The sequence below is a fragment of the Nannobrachium achirus genome, assembly GCF_963921795.1.
Source record: "Nannobrachium achirus genome assembly, chromosome: 24".
Lineage (NCBI taxonomy): Eukaryota > Metazoa > Chordata > Actinopteri > Myctophiformes > Myctophidae > Nannobrachium > Nannobrachium achirus.
In genome coordinates, this window is record NC_137831.1 from 1,214,786 (window position 1) to 1,230,540 (window position 15,755).

General features: G+C 44.2%; 1 protein-coding gene across 1 annotated transcript in view; it reads left to right on the top strand.

Annotated features, from left to right (window-relative positions):
* Positions 1–15,755, top strand: part of LOC308280471 (glutaminase kidney isoform, mitochondrial-like) — a gene marked incomplete at its 3' end in the record, with an annotated part of 56,172 nt that overhangs the window by 13,808 nt on the left and 26,609 nt on the right. The window contains exons 3-7 of the mRNA XM_080720745.1: positions 1,280–1,398; positions 8,028–8,157; positions 10,309–10,388; positions 13,058–13,221; positions 14,468–14,526. Of these exons, the coding sequence (XP_080576871.1) occupies positions 1,331–1,398; positions 8,028–8,157; positions 10,309–10,388; positions 13,058–13,221; positions 14,468–14,526 (501 nt within the window). The 5' untranslated portion in view covers positions 1,280–1,330. The remainder of the gene's footprint in view (positions 1–1,279; positions 1,399–8,027; positions 8,158–10,308; positions 10,389–13,057; positions 13,222–14,467; positions 14,527–15,755) is intronic.

Consider the following 15,755-nt stretch of genomic DNA (forward strand, 5'->3'; position numbering starts at 1 on the left):
TCTAAAATATAAACCAACTTTAAACAAGAATAAAACGTAATCCTATATAGGCAGATGCGATTCCTTTTTTATTATTTTAATGTTTTTTAAGATTAGATTAAATCCATGCATTCTGAGACTGTTTCAGACTCAGAATGCATGGATTCTGTAATCTGTTTGTTGCAGGGTTAGGGTTAGGGTTAAGTCACTGGTACACCATGCGGCAGGTGGCTGCGGCTGTGCTTTCCCCCCCGATTGAACCCAGTTCTATTTGTGCATCTTGTCCGTCGCATGCAGTAAAAACTCCTCCACATCTTTCATGACTCCTCTTGTCGCATGCAGTAAAAACTCCTCCACATCTTTCATGACTCCTCTTGGGATCCGCAGTGTGGATTCCTCACAGCCTTGAACACCAAATCCAATGTGTTTTTAATCACGCAGTAAATGGAAAGAAACGCAACGGTCCTGTGTGTGCAAAGCCCTTTAGTCTGCTCTTTTCCCCTCCCCCCCTCCCCTACACCAAACCTCTTTTCCTCCCCTACACCAAACCTCTTTGCCGAAAACAGCCGATCTATAAGCTAGGGGTGGGCGATATGGTGATAATTATCAATGTCTCCACGATATGCCTTTTCAGGGGTATCGTATTTATCGTGATACAATTGAGGGAGCCTTGCAAAAAATCCTGTTTAATCGTTAATACAGAGATTCATTGCAGAATTCAATTTAAACCTGCATTTTGGTCTAAATCAGTAGTTCTCAAACTTTAAAATTTCAAGGTCTCCACTTAACCAAAATCCATTTCATTTGTATACTGTCAGAGTTACATACTTGTAAAGTTCAATTTAGACCTCCCAAAAAGAAACCAGAGAGTCTAGTTTTTGTCAAGTAACTTGAAAAATAACCATTAAAAACCAAGGTGAAAAAGCATTGTGATAAAATCGTATATTGTGTTACAGCTTGGGAAAATATTGTGATATTGTATTTTTCCATATCGCCCACCCCTACTATAAGCTCACAACGCCTTGCAGCGCAAGTCGTTGTGAGCTTGAAGATCTGCTATTTTTTGGCTACAGTTCTCAGAATCTGGTTAAAAAGGATATTTTCATTTTCTTCTTTCTATCAAGATTTGGAGGGGCCCCCTGTAGTAACTATTGTGTGTGTGTGTGTGTGTGTGTGTGTGTGTGTGTGTGTGTGTGTGTGTGTGTGTGTGTGTGTGTGTGTGTGTGTGTGTGTGTGTGTGTGTGTGTGTGTGTGTGTGTGTGTGTGCGTGCGTGCGTGTGTGTGTGTGTGTGTCTCTCAGGCTCTTAAAGCGACAGGCCTGCGTACAGGAGACCCCAGGCTGAAGGAATGCATGGACATGTTGAAGATCACCATGAAGACCACCAATGATGGAGCCCTGGACAGACACCTGTTTAAGAAGTACACGCGCACACACACACACACACACACACACACACACACACACACACACACACACACACACACACACACACACACACACAGTTCAATACCAGTAAGACTCCCTAATCGGGAGATAAGCGACCGTTGGTCGCTTATCTCCACAATCTGTCGGTAGATAATGCCGGTCTTATATAAGGGTCATTTGTGTATCATACTGATGCGGAGATATGAGCAGGGCAAAGGTGTGACGTGTGACCGACCGACGGACGGACGGCCGGTGGAGGTTTTGATACTAAACTGCGACCTGACGGTCGCAACCAGTAAGACTCCCTAATCGGGAGATAAGCGACCGTCAGGTCGCAGCGTGATTTTAGGCCAAAATCTGTAGGAGCAGTGTCCAAAAATATGTTTGAAAAAATTGGCCTGACAGTGGCGCTATATATATGGGACAGATCCATGTTGATTAGAGGAGTGTAGACACACTGTGTACTAGTGTGTAGTGATTTGCGTGATTTTAGGGCAAAATCTGTTGGAGCAGTGTCCAACAATGTGTTTTGCAAGAATTGGCCTCATGTTGGCACTAGAAGAAGGCCATGTGAGAAGTGGAGGTTGTGGTTTGGCAGGCAAGGAGTGTGTGTGCAAAATTTGGCATGGATCGGGGCAACGGTTGCGGAGATTATGAGCAGGGCAAAAGTGTGACGTGTGACAGACAGACAGACAGACAGACAGCTAGTCGAGGTTTTGACAGTAACTGCAACCTGACGGTCCCAATAAGGCTTGGCGATATTAGGAAAACCTTTGATATTCGATAACATTGTTGAATACCTCGATATCGATATTACTAATGATATTAGTAAAAACATTTGCATGATATCGTTTTTAATGTTTTTATGCTTTAGGTCCACTGTCTGCCTAACCCAGATAATGAATATCATATCCATGCATGCACACTGCACAGTACACATAGAATAACCCAGATAATGAATATCATATCCATGCATGCACACTGCACAGTACACATAGAATAACCCAGATAACCAGTAAGACTCCCTAATCGGGAGATAAGCGACCGTAGGTCTCGCTAGAAGAGGGCCATGTGAGAAATGAGGGGTGGGGTCTCCGCGTTGCCTTGGCGGACGAATAGGTACTGGCCCCGGCTCTCCCGGACGCTCCTAGGCCGAGTTAGGGCATTTTATGTGAGCTGCAGTGGAGGGGGTCCTCCACTGGGGGCGCCACCACTTTTGCATCCGTTCTGGAGCACCAGGAGTGGGTGGTCCCCGGGAATTCCCCGTGAGCAGCCCCGTGGGGGTGGTCATTTGGTCATTTTTGCACATTTGGTATTTTTTTTTACACCTGGGGGTCCCCCAGGGACCTGGGGGTCCCTGGAACTCCGGGGGTCCTTGGAGGTTGTAGTTTGGCAGGTAAGGAGTGTGTGTGCAAAATCTGGCATGGATCGGGGCAACGGTTGTGGAGATATGAGCAGGGCAAAAGTGTGACGTGTGACGTGTGACAGACAGACAGACTGACAGACAGACAGCTGGTGGAGGTTTTGATAGTAACTGCAACCTGACGGTCGCAACAAGGCTGGGCGATGTTAGGAAAACCTTTGATATTCAATAATGTTGTTGAATACCTCGATATCGATATTACTCGATATCAGTAAAAACATTTGCATGATATAGTTTTTTAATGTTTTTGTGCTTTAGGTCCACTGCCTGCCTAACCCAGATAATGAATATCATATCCATGCATGCACACTGCACAGTACACATAGAATAAACCAGATAATGAATATCATATCCATGCATGCACACTGCACAGTACACATAGAATAACCCAGATAATGAATATCATATCCATGCATGCACACTGCACAGTACACATAGAATAACCCAGATAACCAGTAAGACTCCCTAATCGGGAGATAAGCGACCGTAGGTCACTTATCTCCACAAATAGGGCAAAAATGTGTTTTGCCAAAATCTTCCTGATCCATGTTGATGACATGAGTGTAGACATACTGTGTAGTGATTTTCGTGATTTTAGGGCAAAATCTGTAGGAGCAGTGTCCAAAAATGTGTTTTTAAAAATCGGCCTGGAGGTGGCGCTATATGGGAGAGATTCATGTTGATGGGATGAGTGTAGACATACTGTGTACCGATTTGCGTGATTTTAGGGCAAAAATTGTAGGAGCAGTGTCCAAAATCATATCCATGCATGCACACTGCACAGTACACATAGAATAAACCAGATAATGAATATCATATCCATGCATGCACACTGCACAGTACACATAGAATAACCCAGATAATGAATATCATATCCATGCATGCACACTGCACAGTACACATAGAATAACCCAGATAATGAATATCATATCCATGCATGCACACTGCACAGTACACATAGAATAACCCAGATAATGAATATCATATCCATGCATGCACACTGCACAGTACACATAGAATAACCCAGATAATGAATATCATATCCATGCATGCACACTGCACAGTACACATAGAATAACCCAGATAATGAATATCATATCCATGCATGCACACTGCACAGTACACATAGAATAAACCAGATAATGAATATCATATCCATGCATGCACACTGCACAGTACACATAGAATAACCCAGATAATGAATATCATATCCATGCATGCACACTGCACAGTACACATAGAATAACCCAGATAACCAGTAAGACTCCCTAATCGGGAGATAAGCGACCGTAGGTCACTTATCTCCACAAATAGGGCAAAAATGTGTTTTGCCAAAATCTTCCTGATCCATGTTGATGACATGAGTGTAGACATACTGTGTAGTGATTTTCGGGCAAAATCTGTAGGAGCAGTGTCCAAAAATGTGTTTTTAAAAATCGGCCTGGAGGTGGCGCTATATGGGAGAGATTCATGTTGATGGGATGAGTGTAGACATACTGTGTACCGATTTGCGTGATTTTAGGGCAAAAATTGTAGGAGCAGTGTCCAAAATCATATCCATGCATGCACACTGCACAGTACACATAGAATAAACCAGATAATGAATATCATATCCATGCATGCACACTGCACAGTACACATAGAATAACCCAGATAATGAATATCATATCCATGCATGCACACTGCACAGTACACATAGAATAAACCAGATAATGAATATCATATCCATGCATGCACACTGCACAGTACACATAGAATAAACCAGATAATGAATATCATATCCATGCATGCACACTGCACAGTACACATAGAATAACCCAGATAATGAATATCATATCCATGCATGCACACTGCACAGTACACATAGAATAAACCAGATAATGAATATCATATCCATGCATGCACACTGCACAGTACACATAGAATAAACCAGATAATGAATATCATATCCATGCATGCACACTGCACAGTACACATAGAATAACCCAGATAATGAATATCATATCCATGCATGCACACTGCACAGTACACATAGAATAACCCAGATAATGAATATCATATCCATGCATGCACACTGCACAGTACACATAGAACCAGTAAGACTCCCTAATCGGGAGATAAGCGACCGTAGGTCACATGTATACACAAAGAGTAGGGAGCAGTGTCCCCAAAAAATGTGGAGGGATCCATGTTGATGACATGAGTGTAGACATACTGTGTAGCGAGTTTCGTGATAATAGGGGAGAAATTGGAGGAGCAGTGTCCAAAAATGTGCTTTCAAAAATCGGCCTGAAGGTGGCGCTATATGGGACAGATCCATGTTGATGACATGAGTGTAGACATACTGTGTACCGATTTGAGTGATTTTAGGGGCAAAATTGTAGGAGCAGTGTCCAAAAATGTGTTTTGCAAGAATCGGCCTCATGGTGGCGCTAGAAGAGGGCCATGTGAGAAATGAGGGGTAGGGTCTCCGCGCCGCCGAGGCGGACGAATAGGTACCGGCCCCGGCTCTCCCGGTCGCTCCTAGCCCAAGTTACGGCATTTTATGTGCGCTGCAGTGGCAGGGGGTCCTCCACTGGGGGCGCCACCACTTTTGCATCCGTTCTGGAGCACCAGGAGTCGGTGGTCCCCGGGAATTCCCCGTGAGCAGCCCCGTTGGGGTGGTCATTTGGTCATTTTTGCACATTTGGTCATTTTTTACACCTGGGGGCCCCCCAGGGACCTGGGGGTCCCTGGAGCTCCGGGGGTCCTTAGAGGTTGTAGTTTGGCAGGCAAGGAGTGTGTGTGCAAAATCTGGCATGGATCGGGGCAACGGTTGCGGAGATATGAGCAGGGCAAAAGTGTGACGTGTGACTGACTGACGCACGGACAGCCGGTGGAGCTTTTGATAGTAAATGCGACCTACGGTCGCAATAACCCAGATAATGAATATCATATCCATGCATGCACACTGCACAGTACACATATAATAAAGACATTAAATGAATATCATATCCATGCATGCACACTGCACAGTACACATAGAATAAAGACATTAAATTAATATCATATCCATGCATGCACACTGCACAGTACACATAGAATAAACCAGATAATGAATATCATATCCATGCATGCACACTGCACAGTACACATAGAATAAACCAGATAATGAATATCATATCCATGCATGCACACTGCACAGTACACATAGAATAACCCAGATAATGAATATCATATCCATGCATGCACACTGCACAGTACACATAGAATAAAGACATTAGCCGCTTCCCAATCCAAGGGATTTGCACTTCATAGTGCGCATTTTAAGAGCTATGACGTCACTGGGCCGCGCCGAGTGCTGTCTCATTTCGTAGACCGCGTTAAAGGGGAAGACCACCCATTTTCAATATTGAACTATGTCATTAATATACCTTAGAGGAGTTGTGTGGAAATAGAAAAAAAGTTCCTCCCCTTCTGTGTTGCCTAGAACTGGAGGATTGATTTTGGGGTTTGTATTCTAAAGTACAATGTGTGATGTCATCAAGTTGTACTTTACAATACAAACCCCAAAATCAATCCTCCAGTTCTAGACAACACAGAAGAGGGGGAACTTTTTTTCTATTTCCACACAACTCCTCTAAGGTATATTAATGACATAGTTCAATATTGAAAATGGGTGGTATTCCCCTTGGTGCACTACTTTCTCCTGGTTTAACCTACCCTTGGAATGTGCACTACTTTCTCCTGGTTTTGAAGCGTACAGCCGATGGTCACTTCAAGCACTTCGTTTGGATATCGGCGTCCCACAATGCAACGCGGCGCCTCCACGATTCAACCCCAATCAAAACGAAAACAACCGAGTTTGAGCATCGCATTAAAAGAGCTACTGCTGCCCGCCTCGGTTCGACTCATGCTGGTTCTCAATTCTCCTCGAACGTCGCAACGATATTTTAAAATAGGCTGTGTCATGGTGAATTATGAAAAAATACTATCTTAAAATGTCTAAAAAGTTAATTCCCCATCTAAAAAAAATTAAGTTTGGTGGCGTTTAAGACGGTTTAAAATGGTTCAAAAGTACAGCGGAGGGGGACAAAATGGCGGACGATTGTTTTTTTGCGTCCGGACGTTCTCGGCTATGCACTTGGCAGTGCTGTCCCATTCCACAGGCAAAATGTGCACTTCACAGGACAAGCCCTACACTACACTAGCCCTACCCTAGCTAGGGCTACACTACACTAGCCCTACCCTAGCTAGGGCTACACTACACTAGCCCTACCCTAGCTAGGGCTACACTACACTAGCCCTACCCTACCCTAGCTAGGGCTACACTACACTAGCCCTACCCTAGCTAGGGCTACACTACACTAGCCCTACCCTAGCTAGGGCTACACTACACTAGCCCTACCCTAGCTAGCCCTACACTACACTAGCCCTACCCTAGCTAGGGCTACACTACACTAGCCCTACCCTAGCTAGGGCTACACTACACTAGCCCTACCCTAGCTAGGGCTACACTACACTAGCCCTACCCTAGCCAGGGCTACACTACACTAGCCCTACCCTAGCCAGGGCTACACTACACTAGCCCTACCCTAGCTAGGGCTACACTACACTAGCCCTACCCTAGCTAGGGCTACACTACACTAGCCCTACTCTAGCTAGGGCTACACTACGAAGGGCACACACAATAGCAGGGCAGAGTCTAGATTAGGGAGTCACTGGGGCACAGCTGCCAGGGATTGGCAATCACAGTGGGAAGCCACAAAGTTTTTCAACCGTGCTCTGCTTTTGTTTGTTTTGAGTTATTTTCGGTTTATTTTCTGTACACAAGTTATTGGTTACTTTGCAGTCAAAACACCCGGCTTATGTTATGCTAATATCATCATCCTGCATCAAAATAAACGTTTTTAAATGCACTCAAGACCATTCTTTACTGTCAACTGCACCACAACGTGTATGGAAAGAGCTTCTTTACTGTCAACTGCACCACACGTTTGAAAGAGCTTCATGATTACCATATCCCTCACTGGCAAGTTTTTGTTGACTGATTGCCTTTACAATGTCTATGGATGAAATGCATGGGGAAAACGCTTCCGACACCGGAGTGAGGACAGGCGGGGCTTAAACTGCTATACACATACAAAACTATGGCACCACCTCTTTAACTGTGTGTGTGTGTGTGTGTGTGTGTGTGTGTGCGTGTGCGTGCGCGTGCAGGTGTGTACAGAGTAACATCGTGTTGCTAACTCAGGCGTTCAGGAAGAAGTTCGTGATTCCCGATTTCCTGTCGTTCTGCGCTCACATCGACGAGCTTCACACTACCGCTAAGAAGATGAGCGGGGGGCAGGTACGCACGCACGCACGCACGCATGCACACACCCTACACACACACACACACACACACACACACACACACACACACACACACACACACACACACACACACACCCACACACACGATCATGCAGTCTCACAGAGAAGCAGAGAGTCAGTGTGATCCATAGCTTGGTGAACACCACCCTCTAGTGGCCCACAGTGGACTCTCTGGAGGTCTGGCCAAAGTAGTAGGCTCTTAAAGCTTTGTACGTCTACGGCAGATGACAACAGACCTGCACTGCATGACGTAACTTCCCTTAAACGCGTGTATCAAAACACCATCCCGCTTCCAGCAATGGAAGCTTGTGATTGGCTGAACCGGAGGTAGGGAGCGCTCCGTTGTGTTGGCCTGGACCGCGCGGAGGTGCAGAGAGCTCACTGGTGACGTAGGACTATAGGTTATAGGTAATATAATAGGCCTACATGAGATGTTTCATAACATATAACACAAGATATATAGGAGGTTATAGGTAATATAATAGGCCTACATGAGATGTTTCATAACATATAACACAAGATATATAGGAGGTTATAGGTAATATAATAGGCCTACATGAGATGTTTCATAACATATAACACAAGATATATAGGAGGTTATAGGTAATATAATAGGCCTACATGAGATGTTTCATAACATAGAACACAAGATATATAGGAGGTTATAGGTAATATAATAGGCCTACATGAGATGTTTCATAACATAGAACACAAGATATATAGGAGGTTATAGGTAATATAATAGGCCTACATGAGATGTTTCATAACATAGAACACAAGATATATAGGAGGTTATAGGTAATATAATAGGCCTACATGAGATGTTTCATAACATATAACACAAGATATATAGGAGGTTATAGGTAATATAATAGGCCTACATGCCATGTTTCATAACATATAACACAAGATATATAGGAGGTTATAGGTAATATAATAGGCCTACATGCCATGTTTCATAACATATAACACAAGATATATAGGAGGTTATAGGTAATATAATAGGCCTACATGAGATGTTTCATAACATATAACACAAGATATATAGGAGGTTATAGGTAATATAATAGGACTACATGAGATGTTTCATAACATATAACACAAGATATATAGGAGGTTATAGGTAATATAATAGGCCTACATGCCATGTTTCATAACATATAACACAAGATATATAGGAGGTTATAGGTAATATAATAGGCCTACATGCCATGTTTCATAACATATAACACAAGATATATAGGAGGTTATAGGTAATATAATAGGCCTGCATGAGATGTTTCATAACATATAACACAAGATATATAGGAGGTTATAGGTAATATAATAGGCCTACATGCCATGTTTCATAACATATAACACAAGATATATAGGAGGTTATAGGTAATATAATAGGCCTGCATGAGATGTTTCATAACATATAACACAAGATATATAGGAGGTTATAGGTACTATAATAGGCCTGCATGAGATGTTTCATAACATATAACACAAGATATATAGGAGGTTATAGGTAATATAATAGGCCTACATGCCATGTTTCATAACATATAACACAAGATATATAGGAGGTTATAGGTAATATAATAGGCCTACATGAGATGTTTCATAACATATAACACAAGATATATAGGAGGTTATAGGTAATATAATAGGCCTACATGCCATGTTTCATAACATATAACACAAGATATATAGGAGGTTATAGGTAATATAATAGGCCTACATGCCATGTTTCATAACATATAACACAAGATATATAGGAGGTTATAGGTAATATAATAGGCCTGCATGAGATGTTTCATAACATATAACACAAGATATATAGGAGGTTATAGGTACTATAATAGGCCTGCATGAGATGTTTCATAACATATAACACAAGATATATAGGAGGTTATAGGTAATATAATAGGCCTACATGCCATGTTTCATAACATATAACACAAGATATAATCAGGACCGAAAAAATAATAATAATCACAAATGTGACTTGAGCTGCACCTACAGCTCAAGTCACCTTTGTGATTTTTTTTTGATCAGACATAAAACAATAAATCATCAAACCATTCTTCTCTTCCAGGTAGCAGACTACATTACCCATAAACCCATTCTTCTCTTCCAGGTAGCAGACTACATTCCTCAGCTGGCTCGCTTCAGTCCTGACCTTTGGGCCGTGTCTCTGTGCACCGTGGACGGACAGAGGTACACGCACGCACGCACGCACGCACGCACGCACGCACACACACACACACACACACACACACACACACACACACACACACACACACACACACACACACACACACACCAGCCACGTGCACACATAGACAAAGTGTCCTCTCCAGAACATGAATGCAGTTTTCACTATGCTCAGAGAGGCCATTAGCAGGCTGAAGCAAGGCAAGTCACCAGGACTCGATAACATCCACCCAGAGTTCATGATCCACCAGAGTGCAACTACATCTGCCTGGCTCTGTGCGTTCCTCTCGTCCTGTTTCCGGAGGTCCAAGCTCCCTAAGATCTGGCGACGTGCTTCTGTCATAGCCCTGCTGAAGCCTAACAAGCCTGCAGAAGACCCCAAGGCCTATAGACCCATATCGCTGCTCTGTGTCCCTTTTAAGATACTGGAGAGGATGATCCACAGCCGCATTGAGCCGGTTGTGGATCCACAACTCCCGAGGGAACAAGCAGGTTTCCGTCGGGGCAGGTCAACAGTGGACCAAGTAACACTTCTCACGCAGGACATTGAAGACAGCTTCCAGGCCAACGAGAAAGCTGGGGTTGTGCTACTGGACCTGACAGCCGCGTATGACACCGTCTGGCACCGTGGACTCCACCTCAAGCTTCTGAGGACAATTCCTGATCGCCATATGGTGAACTTCATGATGGAAATGCTGTCAAACCGCAGCTTCATCCTAAGAACAAGTGATGGTCAGCGAAGCAGGCTCAGAAGATTGAGGAATGGTGTCCCTCAGGGCTCAGTCCTCTCCCCGATGCTCTTCAACATCTACATATACGACCTACCGGAGACACAATCTAGGAAGTATGGGTACGCAGATGACCTAGCCATTATGCTGCGACAACCAACCTGGAAGGCAATGGAGGACGGTCTTAATCAGGACATGGACATCCTGGTTGACTACCTCCGAAGGTGGCGCCTGCAGCTCAGCATAGGCAAGACGGTGTCGGCATCATACCACCTCAATAACAAAGAGGCAAAAAGGGAAATCAACGTGTGTGTTGACAACAAGCGCCTGGAGTTCCAGCAAGCCCCAAAATACCTAGGGGTACGCTTAGATAGAACACTGTCCTTCAAACAACACCTTGAAGATGTGAGGGCCAAGGTCACATCAAGGGTCTCTCTCATCCGACGTCTTGCTGGTACGACCTGGGGAGCATCTGCCACCACACTACGAGTTTCCACCCAAGCCCTAGTCTTTTCGGCAGCTGAATACTGTGCCCCAGCCTGGTGTAGGAGCCCACATGTCAAAAAGGTAGACTCCGTAATAAACAACTCCCTTCGAACCATAACTGGCTGCCTGAAGCCCACTCCTGTTTCCTACCTGCCAGTCCTTGCAGGAATTGCCCCGGCCGGCCTCCGACGAGAGGCTGCAACCCTCAGGTTAGCAAGGAAAGCCCAGATACACGACTGGCATATCCTGCACCACGCCACAGTGGACATAAAGCCTCCAAACAGACTCAAGTCCCGCCACCCTTACAACAAGGCGGCACAAGAGATGCTCTGCTCCATCCCGGAGGACATGTCCACGAGGGCGTGGCTGGCGGCATCCTGGAAACAGGAGTGGGAGTCGGTTGGGCCCTCCCGTATCCACCGCCACATCTGGGACCCGGGAGTTGGCGTTGAGGGAGAGGACCTACCCCGCCGGCAATGGACTCTACTGAACCGCCTGCGCACTGGAGTCGGCTGCTTCAAATCAGCAATGAAGAAGTGGGGCTTGGCAGACAGTGCAACATGCGAGTGTGGCGAGCCTGAGCAGTCTGCAGAGCACATAATTAACACCTGCCCCCTGTACAAACCACCTTCAGAGGCTGGCCTCTTCCAAGTGGGACCGGAGACAAGGGCGTGGCTACACAATACTGAGTTGGACATTTGAGGATGATACACGAAAGAAGAAGAAGACTATGGTGAAAGAAATGCAAATGCCCCCTCTTTCCATGCCATACCTGAAGGCAGCATTCAAGAGAATTGCCTTGTCCAAAGAAAAGGAAAAGACAAACTAAAATACCTCACATATACATTTTCTATGTCCGTTTGTCACATGCGTTCTCTAAATCAGGGGTTCCCAAACGTCTCAGGTCACCCCATAAATATTGTTTTAATCCGAGGCACCCCTACATTATAATTTTCACTCCCAGCACCTTATATTTATAGCACATCATCGTTGTCAGGTGGAAACCTTGTATGTCCAAAACCTTTCGTTTTGTATTTATCATCTATAAAATGTACTATGCGAGGCGTTGTGTGCTTGTAGATCAGCTGTTTTCACTAGTTTTGTGCGACGGTCTTGTATGATGAAGCAGGGCTTTGCTTTACCAAAAGACGTACACATTTGAAACTTGGAGATATGAGGTTTCAGTGTCCAAACAAATTCCAAATATCAAATGATCTCGTGGCACCCCTGGACTGCCGTCACGGCACCCCAGGGGGCCCCGGCACCCCAGGGGGCCCCGTCACCCACCTTGAAAACCCCTGCTCTAAATATTCTGCCAGTGCAAATATCTTGTGTACTAAAGTCCAACCAAGTCTTTCTCTGTGTTTGTGTGTGTGTGTGTGTGTGTGTGTGTGTGTGTGTGTGTGTGTGTGTGTGTGTGTGTGTGTGTGTGTGTGTGTGTGTGTGCGTCCCCTCCAGACATACCGTAGGGGACACTAAAGTCCCTTTCTGTCTGCAGTCGTGTGTGAAACCGTTAAAATACGCCATCGCCGTCCACGACCACGGGACGGAGTACGTTCACCGTTTCATAGGGAAGGAACCCAGTGGACTGAGGTTTAATAAGCTGTTCCTTAACGAGGATGGTAAGACTGTTAATTACTGTTTAATTACTGTTTAATTACTGTTTAATTACTGTTATTTACTGTTGACTGTTGGTTTTCTTACTGTTTACTGAGGTTTAACAAGCTGTTAACACCGAAAATATCGTCCGTGTCAACACCTCGGTTATCGGTAACACCGTTTCAACCACCATTGCAACAACACTGTTAGTGTTACAACAGCCCTGCGTTTTCTTGTTTGGCTAATGGTTGTTTTTCCGCCTACTGCGCGCTGTGACATTATAAAGCCACTTAGATGAGCTGTGCCTCGCCCCGTGGATGATCCCTTGATTCCAGTGTTGATTTCGTCGACTGAAACTATGATGTCAAATGTTTGTCGACTGCATTTGTTTCACTGATGAAAACTAAATAAAAACAAAATAAAAAGTTAGCTGTGATGACTAAAACTGAGACTAAATATATTGACAAGTTCGTCAACAAAATAAAAACTAGACTAAAACGTTAGGGAGGGACTGGTGGAGAAGAGAGTCATTTTATGTTTGGTTGCTCTCAGGTTTTGCTTGCTGAAAATAGCAGATCTACAAGCTCACAACACGTTGCGCTACAACGCGTTGTGAGCTTGTAGATCGGCTATTTTCAGCACGCAACCAAGCCATTACGATGCCTTCAAGGCCTCCCAAAATAAATTTTAGTCGACTAAATCAACTGTAGATTTAGTCATCTAAAATCCTATGATATTTAGTCGACTTAAAAAACTAGACTAAAACTAAAACTTTTCAGGTGACTAAATTATGACTAAAACTAAAAGACATTTTATTCAAAAGACTAAAACTACATCAAAATGTGCTGTCAAAAACAACACTGGTTGATTCTGAATCTGTTCTCGACACGGGGGTGTGTACAGTAAAAACATCTCCCGTAATGCTGCTTTCAAATCTCCACCACACGTAAACATCAATGATGTCCAATTCACTTCCTGGCTGTTCTCTGTGGACCTGATCTAGATTATGCATTTCTATGCTCTGAGTTAAAATCGTTCGCTTTAAAAAATACATATGTTCAAAGATTTGCACACATTTTCACAACTTCTTTTCAAAAATAGCAGATCTACAAGCTCGCAGCGCGGCACTCGGTGCCGCGCTGTGAGCTTGTATATCTGCTATTTTTCACTGGTTAAAGCATTCAATAATTCTTTGTGTGTGTGTGTGTGTGTGTGTGTGTGTGTGTGTGTGTGTGTGTGTGTGTGCGCGTGCGTGTGATGTTATAACAGATAAGCCTCACAACCCCATGGTGAATGCAGGAGCCATCGTGTGCACCTCACTGATCAAGGTACACAACCCTAACCCTAACCTTTAACACATGGGCTGCTAAGGTTTATAACATTTATAGCTGTTGCTGCTGCCACCATTGACTTACGCTTTGTTTTGACGTGCCTCGCAAGCTTCGTGCGTGTGCACGTGCGTGTCCAGAGAAGATTGAGGAGGATAATCCATTTGTTTACAAACGCTCGCGAAACTAAAATCCAAAAATCGCGGTAAAATCGCGGTAAAGTGTCGCCGTGAAAACAATCAGCTCTCTGCTTCCATGGGGCTGTTTTCATCTCATTCTTAGATAAAGCCGTTCTTATGTTTCAAAGTAGAATCTAAAGCAATGTTAAGTCCTTCCGTGATGTCTTGCCCAGAGGGGCTGCCTGCACTGACTGGGTGACGTAATGCACTCAGGTCATTCAAAGGGCAGCTGCAGGCTCAAAAAGTTAACTGTTTGTTGCCTCGTCTGTGAACGAGATAACTTCCTGTGGCAGGGGGACACCTAGTGGCCATAACTCGTCCCTGAACGAGTTTGGCTCCCCAAGTGTTAACAGGGTTCCCACGGTCATGAAATTCCTGGAAATATTTTGAAATTAGAAAAATATTTTTCCAGTACTGGAAAAGTTTTGGAATTGATCAAGGGTCCTGGAAGGTCCTGGAGAAAATAGCTATGCATTTTCTTTGGTTATTGATTTTGTTAATACCTCTGAAATTACATATTAAACATTGGCCAAATTGTCAAATATTAGAGGCAGAAATTGTGAAAATAGCAGATCTACATGCTCACAACGCCTCGCAACGCCTCGCGTTGTGAGGCGTTGTGAGCATGTAGATCTGCTGTTTTCACAATAAAACCATGTTATCCTCTACTCTTAGTGCTCGTCTGGGGGGGGGGGGGTCCCCAGTTAAAACATGATTATTTCGGGGGTCACGGCCTGAAAAGGTTGAGAACCACTGACAATACACTACCTGTCTTTGGGCATTGCACATAGGAGTAAGCGACTCATTATTGAGCTGAATTATTGTTACTAGCCCTTACCCATTCAAAGATATGAGCTCCGAAATGATGTGCAGTGTGTGGGTTATGGGATGTGCACTGTGCACACAGTATATGAGGGATGGAAAGTAACTTTAACTGGTGCTTGCATGCTAATATGTAGGAGCATCAATGTAAGAAATACCCGTTCCATTTAACGGCTACAGAGATACTGTGTACCGATCTGCATGATTTTTGGACAGCAGGAGTTGGCG